At 47.1% G+C, this 19,160-nt stretch overlaps 1 protein-coding gene across 8 annotated transcripts in view; it reads right to left on the reverse strand.

Moving 5' to 3' along the window:
* C26H10orf90 (chromosome 26 C10orf90 homolog) overlaps nt 1-19,160 on the reverse strand; it is a 393,139-nt gene that overhangs the window by 60,907 nt on the left and 313,072 nt on the right. For all 8 annotated transcript variants that reach the window (XM_059882151.1, XM_059882150.1, XM_059882149.1 and 5 more), the window contains one exon: nt 12,674-13,796. In XM_059882151.1, the coding sequence (XP_059738134.1) occupies nt 12,674-13,796 (1,123 nt within the window). The remainder of the gene's footprint in view (nt 1-12,673; nt 13,797-19,160) is intronic.

A 19,160-nucleotide genomic window follows, 5' to 3' on the forward strand; every position in this document is an offset into this window, starting at 1 on the left:
CTCAAGAGGCAGGTCAGGTGGTCTGTTATTCCCATCTCTTTCAGAATTTTCCACAGTTTATTGTGATCCACACAGTCAAAGGCTTTGGCATAGTCAAGAAAGCAGAAATAGATGTTTTTCTGGAACTCTCTTGCTTTGTCGATGATCCAGCGGATGTTGGCAATTTGATCTCTGAGGTCTCACTCAGCTCTAGCTCCCAAATGCACAGCCCTGTGATGTTCAGTGTATTTTTTGGACCACTTCTCCCAAGCTCTGCTGCCCAGGCTCTGACGCTTCACTTTTCACAGCTCCTTTGCTGCCATTTCTGAACTGAGGCAGGTCCATTGGTACCCGCACATGTATTTATGCAGGTGCAGTTCAGGACGCTGCAGGACCTCAGAGTCATTTGTTCACTCTCTACACAGGCCGTCTGAACAAAACCACCTAAATATGGTCCATCGATACTCAAAACATGGACAAGCCTCTACCTTTCATCAGAGTCACTTATCATTGAACAGACCCCAAAGGTTTCCTACCACCTATTTCTTGCATTCCCCTGGTTGTTCCCAGGGTGATCTATATCTGGAATGCTTTTCCTTACAGAATGTTGTGACCACATCCTCTTTCCAGGACCATGTCTCAGTTGATTTCTTGCAGACAGCCCAGATGATAACGAAGCCTGGTGATGATAATGAAGTGTACTGAGTTCCCACTGTCCACCACACAGCCCAGCGCTCTTCATGTAAATGGCCTCATTGAGTTTGCAAGACCAGAAGCCAACCGAAAGAAACTCAGATGGGTCTCATTCCCAAATTCACGGGGCTTCTGCCAGGTGACCCTATCACTGTTTCTCAATCATGTAGAGAAGGTTGATCTGCAGATTTCTATTTCAAAGAGCAGACCATTATCTGTCAGTTGGCTGTGGGCCTTGGGGCTTCCCAGGTGGCCCTCATGGTAAAGAACCCGCCTGCCAATGCAGGAGACATAAGAGATGTGGTTTGACCCCTGGGTCAGGAAGATCCCCTGGAGGAGGGAATGGCAGCCCACTCCAGCACTCGTGCTTGGAGGATCCCATGGACCGAGGATCCTGGTGGGCTACAGTCCATAGCGTCACAGAGTTGGACACAACTCCAGTGAGTTAGCATGCACACATGGCCCTTGAATCCTTTTCTCTTAATCTATTTCAGGCAAACCTGAGCAAGTGGCCCATGAGAAAGAGCGTTTCCTAAGCAACATGGGGACACAATCCATTCATATAATTGAGGGGGTTACTCAGAAAGAAGGAAAAAAAAAACACACAAACCCTTTTTCTCCATAGAGACAGCTAGGGTGGCTGACATGAGCAAACTTTAGAGACCATATAGACTCTGGGGAACGTTCTGAACGTCAGATTATAGGGAAAATCTCACCAAGCCTTACCAAAGTAATAAATAGAAATAAACCCCTGCCCCAAAAAAACCTTCAAATATTTTTAATATTGTTCATGCATTTTCTATTTTTTTACATTTGACCATCTGAAGGATAATAGAGTTCTTCCTTGGACAAAATTTGATTATTCTTCTAAGTTCTTGGAGAGAGACAATATTTTGAGAATTTTTCCCCTCCATTTTAAAACAAAGCAGGAAGGCTTTCACTTTATGTTCACAACCTACCTCTGGACAGTGAATCTTACATGGCTCGCCACCCTTTCCTGGCCAGAGAGGTTTTGGATATGATCCCAGGGAGAGGTGGTTTGAAGAAGAAAAGGCAGCAAGCTTTTAAGTGACTCTGACATCAGCAAGGCTTTATTGGGTCATTAGAATGGCCTGTCTTCTGCCCAGCACCCAGGTCCTGAGCATGTGCGCTGGGCTCCATGGCTCATTGCTGGGTATGGAGGGCTCAGTGCCATTAACTTGGACTTGGATCCTGACCTCCAGGACAGTACTGTCTAGAAGAAGAAAAATGGCCCCCAAGACACAGAAAATATATGACATTAAAAGGCAACTGAATTCTTGGGATTTGAGTCCTGGGGAGACAGAACTGGGAAGGTGCCCTGAGGCTACATCACAGTCTGGTGAGCCATGAGGATCACCAAGCAGGGGGTCCCCAGTACCGATTGGCTACAGGGAGGCTGGACACAGAGCAGGCCTGGGGTTCTCCACCAAGGATGATTCTGTCATTTCTCCCCCAACCCAATTACATTCTGGAGACATCTGTGCTTGTCACCACTGAGAGGGGGGTCTATTGGCATCTTGGGGGTAAGGCTAGGGATGCTGCTAAACATCCTGCAGTGCGCAGACAGCCCCAACAACAGAGAAGTATCTGGCCTCAAATGTTGATGCTGCCAAGGAGGAGAGGCGGAAGGCAACACCGGGGGGGGGGGGGGGTACTGCGTCAGCTATGGTCAAGGTCACGGTGAGAAGCAGGAACCACGAAGCAAAATGTTCCCTCTTACTAGCGACCATGGAAACACCAGCCCAAATCTCAAAAGAGCAGCATTTTTCATTTGGAAATTTGGGATAATTTGCAAATTAATACCTAATCTTGGCCAAGCATGTACAGAAAGGCACTCACCTAGGCTTCTCTTGGCGTCTAAATTGGCATATGTGTCAAGTACCTTAAAAAGGCTGATACTGACTTAGACATTCCATTTCAAGGGTATTTTATTCGAAGGGAAATAACTCAGCACACAGAAAGCCTTATAAGTCCAGTGTTCACATCAGTATTACTCCAAAAAGTGAAAAACGAGTAACTACTTTAAGGACCTACAATGAAGAACTAGTTAAACTACGATATATCCATAAAGCACACCACTGCATAGTCAATGAAAGCTATCTCATAAAGTCCTGTTAGTATCAGGAAAAATTTATGATACAGCATTGAGTGGCAGAGACCCAGAGGGAAATTACATATGCAGCAGGATCTCAGCCATTTGTGAGCAAAAAACAGACATGCATAGAAAGAGAATGGAAGACAAGACAGCAAAATGTGAAACGTGACTACTTAAGGGTACTGAGCTTTTTATTTCACTCTTTGTTATTCATAGTTGCCTATAATGTATTATAGTCAGGAAAATAAATCTCCTGGTGCACAGAAATTTCATGAAGATAATAAAGGTTTGAGTGAGGAGAGTGGCCGTGGCCATGGAGAAAAAGGGATGGGCATCAGAGATTTTCCACTTTCCACTTTTCTTTAATGTGGAAGCAAGGAAGAGGGAGGAAGCAAAGCTGACACTAACTCGTAAGCCTGGGAGCCAGGAGGTGAGGGGACCCTTACCAAGAGCAGGAGGAAATCTGAGCAGAAAAGTGGCCACAGTGGTCTGGGACATGCCATCAGAAGGCCATGGAACACAGCTAGAGGCGTGAGCACTCCCACCCAGGTAGCTGTGCATTCCTGGAAAATGCAGGTAATTGGTGTACCTTTCCTACAAACTTTTAGGGAGAAGCAACTAGATTAAACCCATGAAGTATCTGGAACAGCGCAAGACACACAGCAAGACAACAGAAATAAGAGAGGGGCCTTGGTGATTGTTGTACTAGTGTGGAGTTGAAACGGCGGCTCTTGCCAGACCTTTAAACCTCAGCATGCTCAGATCCCTGTTGCCTCCTGTCCTTCTCTTTTCCTAGATGCTCTCAAACACTGCTGTGGCATAAAACATCAACTCTGGGGAGAACATCCCCCAAACCATAACTCTATCCTGGAACATTGTTTTTGGCTCTGGATTCATGGGTCCAACTTTCAGCTTGCAGTTTCCCCTGCATGTCCCACTGACACTTCAGACATAACCTGCCCTCATGGTACCTGGGATCTTCTACACCTCTCCTCACATTCTCCCCTCTGGATAATAAGCTTCTCCCCTGTTACTCAACATATATGAAGAACTCTTAAAATTTAACTGTCAGAAAGCAAACAACTCAAATAAAAAAACAGTCCGAAACTTTTTATAGACACATCACCAAAGAAGACACACAGATGGAAAATAAGCATATGAAGAGATGCTCATCATATATTACCAGGGAATTGCAAATTACAACGACAGGAAGATACACTACGCAACTGTTAGAACAGTCACGGTCCAGAACACTGACGCCACCAAATGCTGGCAAGGATACAGAGTTACCAGAACTCTCCTTCATTACTGGCGAGGATTCAAAATGGTGCAGCCGCTTTGGAAGATAGCTTGGCAGGTTCTTACAAAACCAGACATACTCTTACCATATGATCCGGCAATCATATTTCTTGGTATTTCCCAAAGGAGTTGAAAACTTATGTCTACACAAAAAACTACGCATGGATGTTTATAGCAGCTTCATTCATAACTGCCAAAAACTTGGAAGCAATCAAGATGTCCTTGTTTAGGTCAATAGATTAATAAAATGTGGTCCATCCAGACAATGGAATATTATTCATATTTCAAATGAAATGAGCTTTCACACAATGGAAAGACATGGAGGGGTTTTAAATGCCTATTAGTAAGTGAAAGGAGCCAATTTGAAAAGGATGTATATAGTATGATTCCAAGTATATGACATTTTGGAAAGGGCAAAATTATGGAGTCAGTAAAAGGATCAGTGGTTGCCAGAGTTTGGGTGGGGAAGGATGAATACAGGGAACACAGAGGATTCTGGGGGGGCAGTGAGACTATTCTATATGACCCATGTCATTATACATTTTTTTCCAAACTCATCGGAGGTCCACACCAGGAGTGAACCCTAATAAAAGCTATGGACTTTGGGTGGTGATGATGCCACCCAATGTAGGTTCATCAGTTGCAGCAAATACATCACTTTGCTGGTGGATGCTGAGAGCAGGGGAGGCTGTGAATGGTGGAGGGGGGGGGTTATCTCTGTACCTTCCCCTCAATTTGGCTGTGAACCCAGAACTGCTCGAAAACACAAAGTCTTTTTTAAAAGCCCCCAAATATCCCAGAGCTCAAGCCAGCAAGTCAGATGTCATCCTTGCCACTCCCATCCCCCTTCTGACCTCATCAATACTCAAGACTTGTGAATTCCACCATCAGACTCTTTCCCCAGCCTCCAGCCTCCCATACGACTCTTGTCTACTCCACGGCAATGACCTTACCTCCTTTATCCTTCACCTTCCAAAAAGTAAAGGTGATTGTCTTAAAGCATGCACCATATCACTACATCTCACTGCTGTTAGGATAAAATTGTCAATCCTTATTCCGGTCTCAAAGCCCCGACCCGAACCATTTCATGAGCTTCCTTCTTCAGCCTGAGCTTCAGCCTCGTGGTCCTGCTTGCTATGCGGCAGACACACTGGCCTTCTCAGCATCTCAAAGATGCCAAGCTCATCTCTGCCTAGAAACATCCTCTCATGCCGCTCCCTCATGTATGTGCTTCTCAAGAATCACATACAGGGACTTCCCTGGTAGTCCAAGGGTTAAGACTTTGCCTTCCAATGCAAGGGGTGAGGGTTTGATCCCTGGTCAGGGAGACAAGGTCCCACATACCGGAAAACCAAAACTTGAAACAAGCAATATTGGAACAAATTCAATAAAGTCTTTAAAAATGATCCACATCATAAATCTTTATAAAAAAAAGAACCACAGACACACACTCCTGCATATAAAATAGGTGACCACCAAGGACCTCCTGTAGAGCACAGGGAACTCTACTCAATACTCTGTAATAAATAATATGGGAAGGCCATCTGAAAAGGGAAGAATGAATGTGTACATATAACCGAATCACTTTGCCATACACCTGAAGCTAACACGACACTGCAAATCAACGATTCTCCAATAAAATTGTGAAAATAAAAAAGTCCCTTCCTCAGAAAGATCGTCTTGGTAAGTCCCCTCTTCTAAACGAAACCTTCCTTGCTACTCTGTCACGGTCCTCTCCTCACCGACCACAGTCTATGATGGCATACATATTTAGGGTATCCTTGGATGTCTGTGTCCCCACCAGAGTGTAACCTGCGTGGTGAGCTGACCATGTCTGGATTTCCTGTCCACTCTGTGGAATGGAAGGCTTGCCCACAGCCCCCACGGAGTGAGGAAAGGTTGTCTAGACAGGGGTCTGGTCTGGCACCGCCAGGAGGTGCCAGGGCTGGACACACATCCCAGCTACTTATTGAGAACAGGGGGGTGGCATGCAAGTACCTGACTTTGCTGCTGATATGTAAAAAGACAGGAGAGCCGCGTACCAAGGATGAGCCTCAGCGGGGACCTACCTCTGGGGAGGGGGAGGAAAGAACCAGAGGAAGCCAGACAGGGATGGGTGAGAGAGGCAGAGGAGACCCCAGAGTAAGCAAGGTCACCAGGAGAGAGCTTTGCTCTTTGACCCCGAGTATCTCTCCAACCTGACAACCAGACGTATCTGAACAGCTACTGTGACAGAAAACCAGAGCCAGGAGAATGCATAAGTTCACGTCCTAGGAGAGGAGAGCTCAAGAGAGAGCTGGTCTGTGCCTCTCGTTTCACAGATAAAGACACGGAGACCAAGGGGGGAGGAGACCTGCCCACAGTCACCCAGAGCACGCCCTTGAGAGGGGCTGGCACACCTTTTCTGTAAAGACACAGTGGTAAATACCGCAAGCTTTGTGGGTCAGTCTCTGTCCCAGCTATCCAACACCACGGGGCAGTGCAACGCAGCCGCAGAACAGAGTGTGGAGGGGCAGCCATGGCTGTGTCCCAGTGGCGCTGGAGAAGATCCCCCTGTACAGCAAGGGGACCAAACCAGTCCCTCCTAAAGGAAATCAGCCCTGAATCCTTGTTGGAAGGGCTGATGCTGAAGCTCCAATACTTTGGCCACCAGATGTGAAGAGCTGACTCTTTGGAAAAGACTCTGATCCTGAGAAAGGTTGAAGGCAAAAGGAGAAGGGAGGGGTGGCAGAGGATGAGATGGTTAGACAGCATCACGGACTCAAAGGACATGAATCTGACCAAAGTCCGGGAGATAGGGAAGGACAGAGAAGGCTGGCGTGCTGCAGTCCTTGGCGTGCAAAGAGTTGGACGTGACTCAGCGAATGAGCAACAGAGTTCCAGTGAAGCTTGACTCACGAGGACTGGCCGAGGGCTGGTTCAGGCCCCAGGCTGAGGCTGACTCGTCCTGCTCTCCGCTGTTGCTACACACCAGGGGGCCCGTTTCATTGTCCGTTTGTCAGCGGATTCTAAGGCTCCCTAGCTGCTCTTGCTATGAATGATAACACAAAATGCAAAATCTCATCCTTCTCAAGTCTCCTCTTAACTGCTTCCCAGCAATCAGGCACCGTCGTAAGATCGCACACCCGGTCCTTGGCCATGCCCCCATGGCATGAGGGCATGCAGTCCCTGTGTGAGTGCTGGCCAGGTGCTGAGCAGTGGGGAGCAAGGCTCGCCCTCTGATTGAGAAGCTCTGAGAGGCGAGGAGCCTCAGGACTCTGCAGAGGGTTAGACGCATCCTGCAGGCACTTCCGGCCACTGAGGGCACTGCCCTCCCATCCCGTCCTTGGCAAAACAGCCCCTGAATCTGACCGCCTCTCAGCACCCCTGCCACCCTGTGCCCAAGTCACTGACCTCAGCCCACTGTTCAGTATAGGTTTGTTGAGTGAATGTCAGTAGTAGGACCAGTTAGGAAGAGTGAGAGCTTTCCCAAATGGACACCTCACCCCAAGAAAACATTCCAAGAAAGGTTTTGGAAAAATCAGCATCAGTGAAGTGAGAAATAGGGCTTTCCTAAGCAAAGGGAACAGCAGGGAGAAGGCAGAGAGGGCAAAATGAGAAGCAAGTGCCTCTGGGGAGTGGGGCAGTGAAGAGTGGATCTGCTAGAGTAACCCAAAGGGCTTAGGTTTTTTGGAAATCCTATAAAAAAACAACCAAAAAAAAAAAAAAAGAAAACAACAAAGAAACAAAGAAAAACCCAAACAAAAATGGTCCAGGGTGGGAAAGAAGGATTTCTTCAAACAGGTGCTAAGATCCATACCCCCACTCCCCCACCCTCACTGCCCCAGGTCCAGTCCTGAAAGACCCTCGACTTGTTCTAGAGAATTATGAGGCCACAGAGAGGAGAGAATGATTCAACTTCAGACAGGCCAGCTGGGATGCACTCAGATCCTCTCCTCTGGGATGAAGGATGTAGTCCCCCCTGCTGCTGGGGTCCTGCAAGAAGACAGTTCTCATAAGTTCAGCATAACTACGGCAAACTTAGGCTCGCCAAAGGTCACATCCCCTTCCCAGGACTGATACCCTGTCCCCTTGCCCCCAGAGTAACTGAAACGCCACCCCAAGTTCAGAGCCCTCTGAGGCTTTCATTCTGACTGTATCACAGAACATTCATATTCTAAGCCCGTCAACACCCCCATCCATGAGTGCCACTCCAAGAGCATCTAGCAATAAATGCCCAGTCATGACCATCTCAGAGAGAGCTGGATTTCCACAGACTCCAACATGGAATAATGGCCAACAGGGCAAACTTTGTCTTGGAGAATAGGCAATAAGGAGCAGGCAGTATAGCTGGCAAGTCACATCTGGCCCACTGCTAGCTCTTGTCAATAAAGTTTTATTGGAACAGAGCCATGCTTATTTATTTACACATTGTCTGCGGCTGCTTTCATCCTACGATAGCAGAGCTGAGTAGTTGCTCTGGAGACCACATGACCCGCAAAGCCTATACTTAATTGCTACCTGGCCCTTTCCAAAAAGAAAAAAAATGCTTGCCAACCCCAGGTCTAGATCATTTAAGAAAAAAGTAAAACAAGGGTTCTTCCTCAAATGCCTTCTGGCATTTCTAACAAGAAGTCTTCATGGGCTTGAGAGCTGAGTGTGATGCAGGCTTCTCTGGTAGACCTGGCGTGTACACACACGGTGTCATGTAGCCTCCCCTTGAATGGTGGAAGTGGTTTCTTCATGAAATAAACCTCACTGCTACAAATGCATTAGATCACCGCGTCAGAACACCAATAAACACAGCTCTCCTTCCATGACCTGGATGGGGTTCCTCCCTCTCCAGTCACTCCCAGCTTTGTCCACTAGTGACTGCAGGTCACAGAAGGGATGCTGTGTTTCTTAGTCTTCTGACTAAATGCAAACTGAGGACTTCTCAGACCAACGCCACCATAGCCATTCTAGGACGGCGCATCTACCTAGAACATCGGTATCCACCTAGAACACGCCAACATGTTGGCAGACGGTGTCCATTCAACAGGGTCTTCTCCACAAGCATTAAAATAGAACCAGGTGGTTCTGGCTCATCTACTTGGGTGTCTCGAGAATAGCAGAAAGCTTCAGATCTAGACCACAGATGGGAAATGAAACTGGCAATAAGTAACGTATGGAACTCAATACTGGCTTAGGCATGCAACATCTGGTGAGGAGAGAAACATCCAGGTCAACCTGGAAGTCCCACAGAATACCAGGAGAACAGATCTCAGTCTAGGAAGGATGTCTGAGCCAGTAAGTTTTAATTGTGTCAATGGCATGGCTTGTTATATTTAGCTAGAAATTAACTGTGCTGCTTATTCCTAACAGATTCTACCAGGGTAACTGGGCACCAAATGCTGGTCTTATTTATACACCCAGGAGCAGTGTTTGAGCATCACCTTGGACACTGGTAATGGACATGGGGCCACCATTGAGAGAGTCCCCACCTTCGTAACTTGATCTATTCTGTGCTCTCACTGAGGATGGCACAGCCGGAGCCAAACACACAGGACAGAGCTCAGCTCTGGCACCTCCTGGCCAGGTGGGCTCGGACAAGTTATTTAACCTTCAAGCCTTGTCTGTCTTTTCTGCAAAATAGGAATGATGATATTCTCTTTATAGAAGGATTTGAATAGTTCAAAGTAATGAATACAGTGCACGTAGCCCAGGGCTTAGCCTCTAGGATTTCCACAGTGTGTGTTGTAGGTATTGATAGGATGGTGATGATGGGGTTGGTGATGATGGTGAAATTCTTCCCTACCAGTAGATGCCGGGATTTGTTGAATGCCCACCTACCAGGTGCCAGCAGGATGCTTCTAACAGTGGAGAAGTAACAGACTTACAGGACCTGAGGAAATGAACAAAGAGGGAACCCGTTCCCAAGCCCTCAGCCTCTGAAAAGAGAACAAGTGCCCCCTGGGTCTATTAAAAATGCGTGTCCTGGCAGACACAGCCAACCTGCATTGCACAAAGCGCTTGATAGCATCTCATTTTCTCTAATCTTAGTAATCTTTCTGGGTGTGTGTCCTGGAGGCTCTTTCAAGAATACAGTTTATAGGACTGTCTGTCTGATGCCCTAATAACTAGAGCTGAAATTGCTTTGCGTCCATTTGTGCAGAATCTCCAGGGCTGCACCTACCTTGCAGCAGAATGCTAGTCGGCTTAGTGAGTATGCTGCTTATTTGATATTTTGGAATCTTTCCGATACAAAGAATCAGATTCCTCTGATGAACCACAGGTGAACCATACTTCACCTATGAAGTACGAAGCCCGCTAATAGCATGTGTAGCCACAGGAGGCTGTCAAGAACGCCGCAGAGAAGATTCCAGTTTCAAGTGAAAAAAACACAAACAGTTTCCTCGCGTTTTAATGAGCATCACCACTGCTGGCAAGTACTCGCATTAAGGTTAAAAAGCTTTGTCAAGACTGAAGGTCAGAGAGCTCACCCTTGCAGACTTGTGTTGACTGCGCTAGGACAGACTGTGGTGGTTAGAGTCCGTGATGAGCTGTGCTTATGCATTTCAGGCAAGAATCCTATCTCATGGACAGGACGTGCTTTCTTGTCACTGGGAAGAAATGCATCCCATTGCAAATGAGTTTCTGAGGGGGAGAGCACAGCATTACAGGGATACGTATGTGTGTGTGTGCATTTATATTTATACACATGAATACAGGTGTCCCAGTAAGCCCAGGGTTTTATAACTTTGAACTTCATGATTGAGGGCCCAGAGTCACATGGAACCTCTTTCCCTTACAGATTTCATCTCAAAAAGATCAGAATTTGTTAAAGCTTAAGGGAAGCTTCAAGAATACCAAATCCAACCCCTTCTGTAGTTACCCAGATGAGGAAACAGGCTCAGAGAGTTAGTGTGGCTTCTCCATGTTCCATGTGCTGCAAAATAATAGATGAGCAACTCTAAGAAAGTGATCTGGCCTCCATGAGCTTCTCCTTCCTCAAATGGTAGAGCAGGGCCAGGCGGTTTAGAGCCTTTCAAATGCTCCACACCTGCCTCATTGGGATTAGAGCTCTTCTGAGGGAGGTCAGCTCAGGGGAGGTAAAAATTAACTCATACTTTTTGCTTAAGAAAGCCAGTTACAGGAGCAGTGATCTCACAAAGTCACAAGCAAAAACCTTCTCTGCACCAAAGTCAAGATTAGGATGGGGGGATTTTCTTTGTTCCTGCTCCTCTGAGATAAATGTTTGAGTCCTGGCTCTAGTGATTTTTAAGACTCTTTTGTTGAAAGTGCTGTAAATCTAAATTATGATTTCATACCATGAGACACTGCACAGAGACTGGGGTATGCTTCAACAGGGAAGCGTGCAATGGTACAGGCCATATATTTCCAGAATCTTCATCAACAGGGAAGAAGAAATGGCTGGCTTGAGAAATGTCTTTTAAAAACCAAAGTGAGGCCCAGCTTTGCAACACTGATGGCTGCTTACATTTTCCTAGTTGCAATAAGTCTGCCAGGCTCCAAGGCATTCAACAGTCTCATCAGTTCTGAAAGCCATGTCAAATTGCTTTAAATTCTCTGAGCATTCAATATATATACACTTGTTAAAATTAATTACATCATTTAACATTTCTACACACATTATAGCTTTAAAATGTTTTACAGTCATTTTTATTAATTAATAAAGCTTTTAATGGGTAAAAATTGTACCATAAAATTATTATGCATATGCTGCATGTGCATTTTACTCAATTTTACTACTATTATCTTTAAATATTTTCCCCAAGTGGTAAGTCACTAATTCATAAACCAGAGTTCCTCACAGAAGTATACACAGGGAAGGAAAGAAATTTGACCTCTGATTAAGGCCCCCTCCACTTCCAACTCCAATCTCCCTAGAAAGGTGACGGGTACCCAAAACAGCTGACCCTGGGAACTCTGCCTGGCCCTGGGCAATGGCAGAGAGGCAAACATCCAGGCCAGTTTGCCCCAGAAAATGTAACCAAGGGGACAGAAAACTGCTGCGTTTGCTGTTTGGTATGGAGAGTCCCCATTTTGCCTCTTTTTGAAAACACCCATAATTGCTGTCCACACATACAGACACTCACACTCTCACATATATACTCCACGATGGAGCCCTGTGGCCCAGGCTTCTAAGGCCAAACCATCAACATCAATGACCCAATTGAAAAGTAAACAGCATAGAAGCCTGGACACTTGCAGACATGCAGATGTTCAGAGCAGAGGGACAAGACATCCGGGAGAGATGGCCCTTGGTTCTTCTCATCCTACCCCGGAACAACAGGGGCCTAAATGAACTTCACTTGGGGCGAGTTTCCTACTCATTACGTATGGTCTGGAGCTACTGATGGCAACAAGTTTATGGGAAGACCTTTCATAATTTACAGAAGCATCATCTAAGAACATCTATCCAATCAGACATCGATATGGAGCTACGGTCAGCTCTGAGTGGGACAGATGAAGCCACTACTGAGAACTGCTTCTTGGAGTAACTGACCTAGAAGAAACTCACTAAGCACCTTGGCAATTACACCAATTACCTGAAGCGGGGAGGGGTCTGCCCTTGGTGGCAGGGAGGATGGGAGCGTCACTCACCTGCCGTGTAACTCCAGCCTGGGATGTGAATGGACAGTTGGTTGGCCTGATTGTGACCACGGGTGGGACAACGAGTCGCCTGGTCCTCCTTCCGTTTTCTCATAGTGATCTGGTTAGTTCCCGCCTCTGCATTTTCCGAAGGAGGAAAGCCTCTCCAAGGACACCTGCCAGCCTCCAAGTTCCTGAAACCCATCTGCCCCAACGATGGGTTTTCCTTCAAGAAACTTCCTTGCAAACCCAGGTTCCAGCGTGGGCCAAGGAGGTCCTGGTCTCCCTCCTGGAGCTCGGGCTTCAGGGCTCCACTTCCAGGCTCTCGGTTCTCTGTGTCATCTACTCCATCTGGTGTCAGCCTGTGTGAACTGCAGCTCAGGTTGAGGGACAGGACGGATCTGTGCATCTTAGGGCCAGCAAGCTGAGGTGGCTCCACAGGGACCGAGAGGGACCTGTCCAGATAGTAGATGGGATTGGGACACGACTGGGACACCCTGAGATGGACACACGAGCTGAACACCAGTGGGCTCTTTCCTGCCCGTGACCGCGAGGTGCCTGGAGAAAACTGATCCTCCCTGTGGTCCACGTTGGTGATCCAGTACCCATGTCCCTCACATAGCTGTGCATGGGCCTCGGGGACCTTCAACCCCATCACACAGCTGTTTCTGGAGAACTCTGTACAGGTGAAAGGTCCATGGTGCTGAGTTGGATCGGCACCGTCAGCCAGAGCAGAGGGGTCCCCAAGCAGAGCATCCCGGGCCCTGCACTTGACGCAGAGTGGGTCCCCAACAGCCTCCCACACCAGGGTGCTAGCAGGGGGACCCACACGCCTGGCCGTGATGGTGATGGATGCAAAGCCCTTCTGGGAACCACTGCACGGCTTCTCCTCCTTGGGCGGTGGCTTGGTCTTGAGTCCTGGCTCCCCCACCGGGGTCTGAACTCCCAGTCCTCCAGGAAGGAACTCGAAGGCCCTGTTAATGGTGACTCTGCTGCGATTAGCCAGAGACGGCTTCATGGGATATGCACACGGCACAGGCAGCGCGGCCCCATTTTCTTTTGATTTATTCTCATCAATCAGCTGTGAAATGACTATGGATGAAATCATTTTTGTATTCTGAGATGCCAGAGTCCCCTGCAAATGGAAAAAGATGGCAATTATTCAAGCAGCTTGTTGTAATGCAGGCAGATAACTCTTTCAAGGGCCAAGAGGATGCTGGAGAGTGTCCTTCCTAACACTCAAGTGTTTCTCACCCAAGGCCATTCATCACACACCTGACACCCACCACCTCTGAGCATCCGAAGGGCAGGAAACCCGTGTCTGCTTGTGAAATGATTAGACATTCTGGAAAAATATCTCTGACTGGGGAGTTGGTTTTGCCCTGCTGGTGTCTATACTGAGTTAATTTAATGGTGTTTGTGTTGATGGGGATAATCAGACTTCAGCAATCACCTTCACCAGGCCCAGGAGCACCTGGATACAGGCTCACAGCTTCACAGAAGAGGGAAGAGGCCTTCTGGAGGACGGCTGGGACTTGGGAGCACAGGTGTGCGTGGGGGATGAGTCCAGGCTCCTCCATGGGATCAGCACACACGATTCCAAACAGCACCCCCACTCCTGACCTCAGCCCCCAACTTCCCAACAGAGTCCCCCATCTCTGCTGGTCTAGACTGGAACTCAGTCACTTGCCCAGGCTCGGCATCACAGGATCAAAGTCCAGAAACCAAAATTAACGGAAATCAAACGCCCACGCTTGACAACTGCCCAGACTAACACAGTAATGACAGCACATAACAGAATGGGATGGGGGTGGGGGGTTGGGCCAAAATAGATGCAGTTTTATGGCGTTTCAGCGCCCAGGTATTTGAACATGAGTTCTTGTCCAGGATAACGATCAAGGGGCTGCATGCTTCCTAATCAGCAGATCCTATATCCTGACAGTCAATCACCAGTGTGTCCAAGCGCCGTGCTGTGATCTTTAATAAAGCATCTACCCAGGTGGAGACCAGGAAGAAGACTGCCCTCATTTTGAATTTATCACACGTGTGCCTGAAGTACTGCAGAAAACCACACGGAAGACTGTGCGCGTCCAGCACCAGGGGATGTTCTCGGGGTTCTGAGCCTCTGTGTTGACTTATTGAGGCACTTTAGATGAACCCTTGCATACACTGCAAGGCACCCAAAATAACCCAGGGACCTGCTCACCCCACGCTGGCTGCGGGAGCTTCACCTCGGGGGCCTGAAGGCGTAACTGTGCTCAGCACTGACCGCAGCAGCTCGTTAACGCCAAGGAACCCAAGGATCACCTGGGATGTTACACCTGCAGGGTTCCCAGGCTCCAAATCTGCGGGTCTGTGGGTGGAGCACAGGCATCTGCATTTTAGCCAACGTTCCTGGCAGCCTGATGCAGGTGACCCAGGGAGCTCATGGAAAACCGCGGACTGAGCCGTGGGGTGGCTGGTCTTTCCAAACAGGGGAGGGCCTATGTTTGATGAGAGCAGATCATACTCTTCTCCTAAGATGGGATAAGAAAGTGCAGTGGCTTTTTCTTTTCTTTAGGGCAGGATTCACATTCATTCACTTAGCTACTGGAATGCTCTCCTCCAGCTGGACTTTTGATTGGAGGACTGTGCATGAGGTCTTAGCACCCAAGACTCCTTGCATCCTTGCTATTAGACATGGGAAGAGGGACAGTTTGTCTTTCTCGGTTTTTCCTTTGTTTTCTTATTTTCATGGCAATCTCCATTAGCTCATGGGTGTTAACATTTGAAAGATACATGTTAACACTGTAAATCAACTACACTCCAATATAAAATAAAAATGAAAAGTAAAGATATGTGGCAAGTTGCAAATTCAAAAGATGACAAGAGTTAGGTGAATAAGAAGAAATGGAGAGGAGCGTGATCTTGAAAATCACCCTTTAAAAAATCAAAACGCCAGACTTCCCTGTCGAACCAGTGGTCAAGACTTCATTCTTCCATTAAAGAGGGTCGGGGTTTGATCTCTGGTTGAGGAGCAAAGATCCCATATGCCATGTGGCGAGGCCAAGAAAATATAAAAGAACAAAACAAAGTAAAGCCTTCCAAAAGAAAAATAAATATCCATGGCGGAAACAGGGCGGCTCCGGGTAGTCCAGTGGTTAAGCCTCCACAAGCCAACTGCAGGGGGCACAGGACTGACCCCTGGTCAGAGAACTAGGATCTCAAATGCTGCGCAGCACAGCCAATGATAAGAAACATCATGGCTACCTTTCTCCAGATGGCCAGTGCGAGCCAGCCTCTGCTTGAACCTCTTCTCTAAAGCAGGGGCTCCTCTTCAGTGGTTTTCAGTCCAGGATACACAGAATCACCTGGGTGCTTATAAAACCCCCAATGCTCAGGCCTCCTCTCCAACGATTTAGAATCCTTGGGGTTGGGGCCCAGGCATTGGTGCTTTTTTGTTTATTTTAAATTAATTTATTTATTACAATTGGAGGCTAATTATTTTACAATATTTTTTGCTATACATTGACATGAATCAGCCACAGGTGTACATGTGTCCCTCCCCAGTCTTGAACCTCTCTAAAGCTTCCAGTTGATTGCAGGGCCGGCAACGCAGAGAGCCACTGGGATGCTCGAGACCCCTCTCTCCCATCCCCTGACCCTGCACGCAGCACGTCCCAGGGCTGTCGTTAACTCACAAGAAAACCGAAGTTCACCTGATATACACCGCAGGTCACTTGACTTGAATATCATTGCTCCCATTTTAGTAAAATCTCGTTCTGATAATAATTGCTCCCATGCAATCTACAAAGTGCTTAATCACCCCCAGGAGGAATTCCTTTGACACTGGTCTTCCAAGAGCAAAACAAATATCCATGTTGGAAACGGGGCAGCACTGGTCTTGGAGTGCAAGTCTCCCCAAGTTTGGGCCAGTGAGCACCTGCAGAGAGAACACCTGGGATTTAAATCTGTGTCTTATGCAGATTTCTGAACCCCTCCCTCCAGAGACCTAAGGTGAGTCAGGATCTCAGGGGATAATGCTCAGAAGTTGTATTTTTAAGCATCTGCCAGGTGAGTCTTCTGCACAGTAAGATAGAGAGGATGCTGGGCCAGGGGCTTCCAGACTGGCCACAGGACCGTGGAGGCAGCCTTGGTTTCCACAGCTATAGAGCCAGGGGACAAACAGGGTAATTGTCGTGGAGAAGCCAGGCTGCCTCGTACTGTGGCCCCCAGCATTAAAGGGGACTCCATCCTTTAGGCTCAAGATCACATGAGAGTCTTGGCCTTGATATAAACAAGGGGTGTCAGAAATGAGGGGTGTGTTTCTAGGAGTGGGTGAAGGCCATCTCACCTGGAACAAGGGCAGACCAGAAAACGATTCTCGTTGCATCAAGCCGGCTGCTCGCCTGAGCTGAGTCAGAGAGCCCACACTAGACGGTTACCTCAGGGCTGTGGGTTTACAGAAGGAGGTCCTAGAGGCCCAGAGGATGGGCCAGAGAGTCAACCACCGTTTCATTACTTTGGGGCTGCAAGTGCTACTGTGACTTTATCCCATTAGATGCAAACAGATAAGGGAAGTCTCACATGAATGATGTGAATCTGAACTTATTTCTGAAGCTCCATCATCAATCCAGAAGTCAGAGTGACCCTGTTCCAGGGAGGTCAATGCTGACGGAAGCCCAGTGTCAAAGGAAAATCCATTTGCCTTCACTACCTCATACGGGAGTTGTGGAGATCAAAACCAAGGATGGGCGTGGGAGTACCTCCCAAGACATGAACGTTCTATGTAACTCCAGGGTATAACTTGTCTTGTGAGTTAGCAGAAATTAGTGGATATCTGACGTAAGCAAACCTATGGAGGCATGAGGGGGTATTTATATCGAAACTGTGCATATTTTACTGGAATTTATAATGAATGCATTTGAGGTTGACTTGCATCAATGGAAACAACCCATTACATACCTAATACATTGAAATTTTGTTAATATGACTGTAGAATAAATGTAATTATTTTAAATGCAAATTCTGTTATTCATAACATAGAGTCGTAGTCAAACCATTTACAGTAAATCCCCTACATATGAACTTTCAAGTTGCAAGCTTGCAAAGATGTAAACATGTTTCCAGCCCCTGTATGCCAGCTGTTATACTATACTGCTGTATTTTTCAAGATGCTGTAAGATTAAAAATGTTTTTTTTTCCATTTGTTTTTATGTATACACTACTTGTGTGAAAAAATATTATAAACATATTACAGTACAGTACTAGACAGATTATGTTAGTTGGGTACCGAGGTTAACTTTGATGGACTTCCAAACAGACTGGACTTATGAACATGCCCTTAGAATGGAACTTTTTCGTAGGCAGGGAACTTACTGTATTTATTTGCTCATCCACTATTTGCTGAGCACCTACTATGTGCCAGGCTCTGTGATGGGTGCAGAGGGAACTTCCTAGCTTCATGGAATTAACAGACTGGAGGTCACATCAAGCAGGTCATCAAACTGCCAGGCCAGGGATTATTAGATTAAAGTCTACTGAATTTCTTTCAGGTGTTTAGACTCAGTTTTGACAAAAGCCCCAACCAATAAACAGAGAAATTAAAAAGGAAACATTGTATTCTTTGCCCTTCAATCTACATCACGATTTTATGGGCAGTTTTATTTATGAAATCCTATTTTCTCACTGAGACCTAGTAAATAACTAAAGATGAGATCTAAGCTCCTAAAAATCAGCCTCAGTTTCCTAGGGCTGCTTTAACAAAGTACCACAATCTGTGTGGCTTACACAACAGAAATTTTATTTTCTCACAGTTCTAGAGGGCTTCTTAGGTGGCACCAATGGTAAAGAACCTGCCTGCCGATGCAGGAGACTTGAGAGATGCAGGTTTGATCCCTGGGTCAGGAAGATCCCCTAGAGGAGGGCATGGCAACCCACTCCAGTGGGTACGATTCTTGCCTGGAGAATCCCATGGACAGAGAAGCCTGGTGGGCTACAGTTGGACACAACTGAAGTGACAAAGAGTTGGACACAACTGAAGTGACCTAGCAGCAGCAGCTGGAACCTAGAAGTTCAAGATCAAGGTGCCAGCAGCTCTGAGCCTTCTCCGGGTATCTTCAGAGTTCCTTCCCTCTGCGTGTGTCTATGTCCTAAACTCTTCCTACAAAGACACCAGTCATATTAAATGATGGCCCATCCTCACTGAGCCTGAATCGTCTCCTTAAGACCCTGCTCTAAACACACACTCTGAGGTTCTAGGACTGAGGACTTCCGCATATAAATTTGTTGGGGGGGGGGGTGCGGGGCACAATTGAGTCCATAACAGACTCCACTATATCACATCACGTCCTGCTCTCTTCTGGGCTGGGAAACCAAGAAAGAGAGGAGACAGACGGGCCGCTTGGTATGCCTATCCAGCTAGCGCTTTTCAAACAGGACAAACTTCCTTTAAAAGTAATCACATCTTTTACATCAAATATCTTCCCCAATTAAGCTGTTTCAAGGTGTCACTCCATCT

The sequence above is a fragment of the Bos taurus genome, chromosome 26 (assembly GCF_002263795.3).
Source record: "Bos taurus isolate L1 Dominette 01449 registration number 42190680 breed Hereford chromosome 26, ARS-UCD2.0, whole genome shotgun sequence".
NCBI classification, from domain to species: Eukaryota; Metazoa; Chordata; class Mammalia; order Artiodactyla; family Bovidae; genus Bos; species Bos taurus.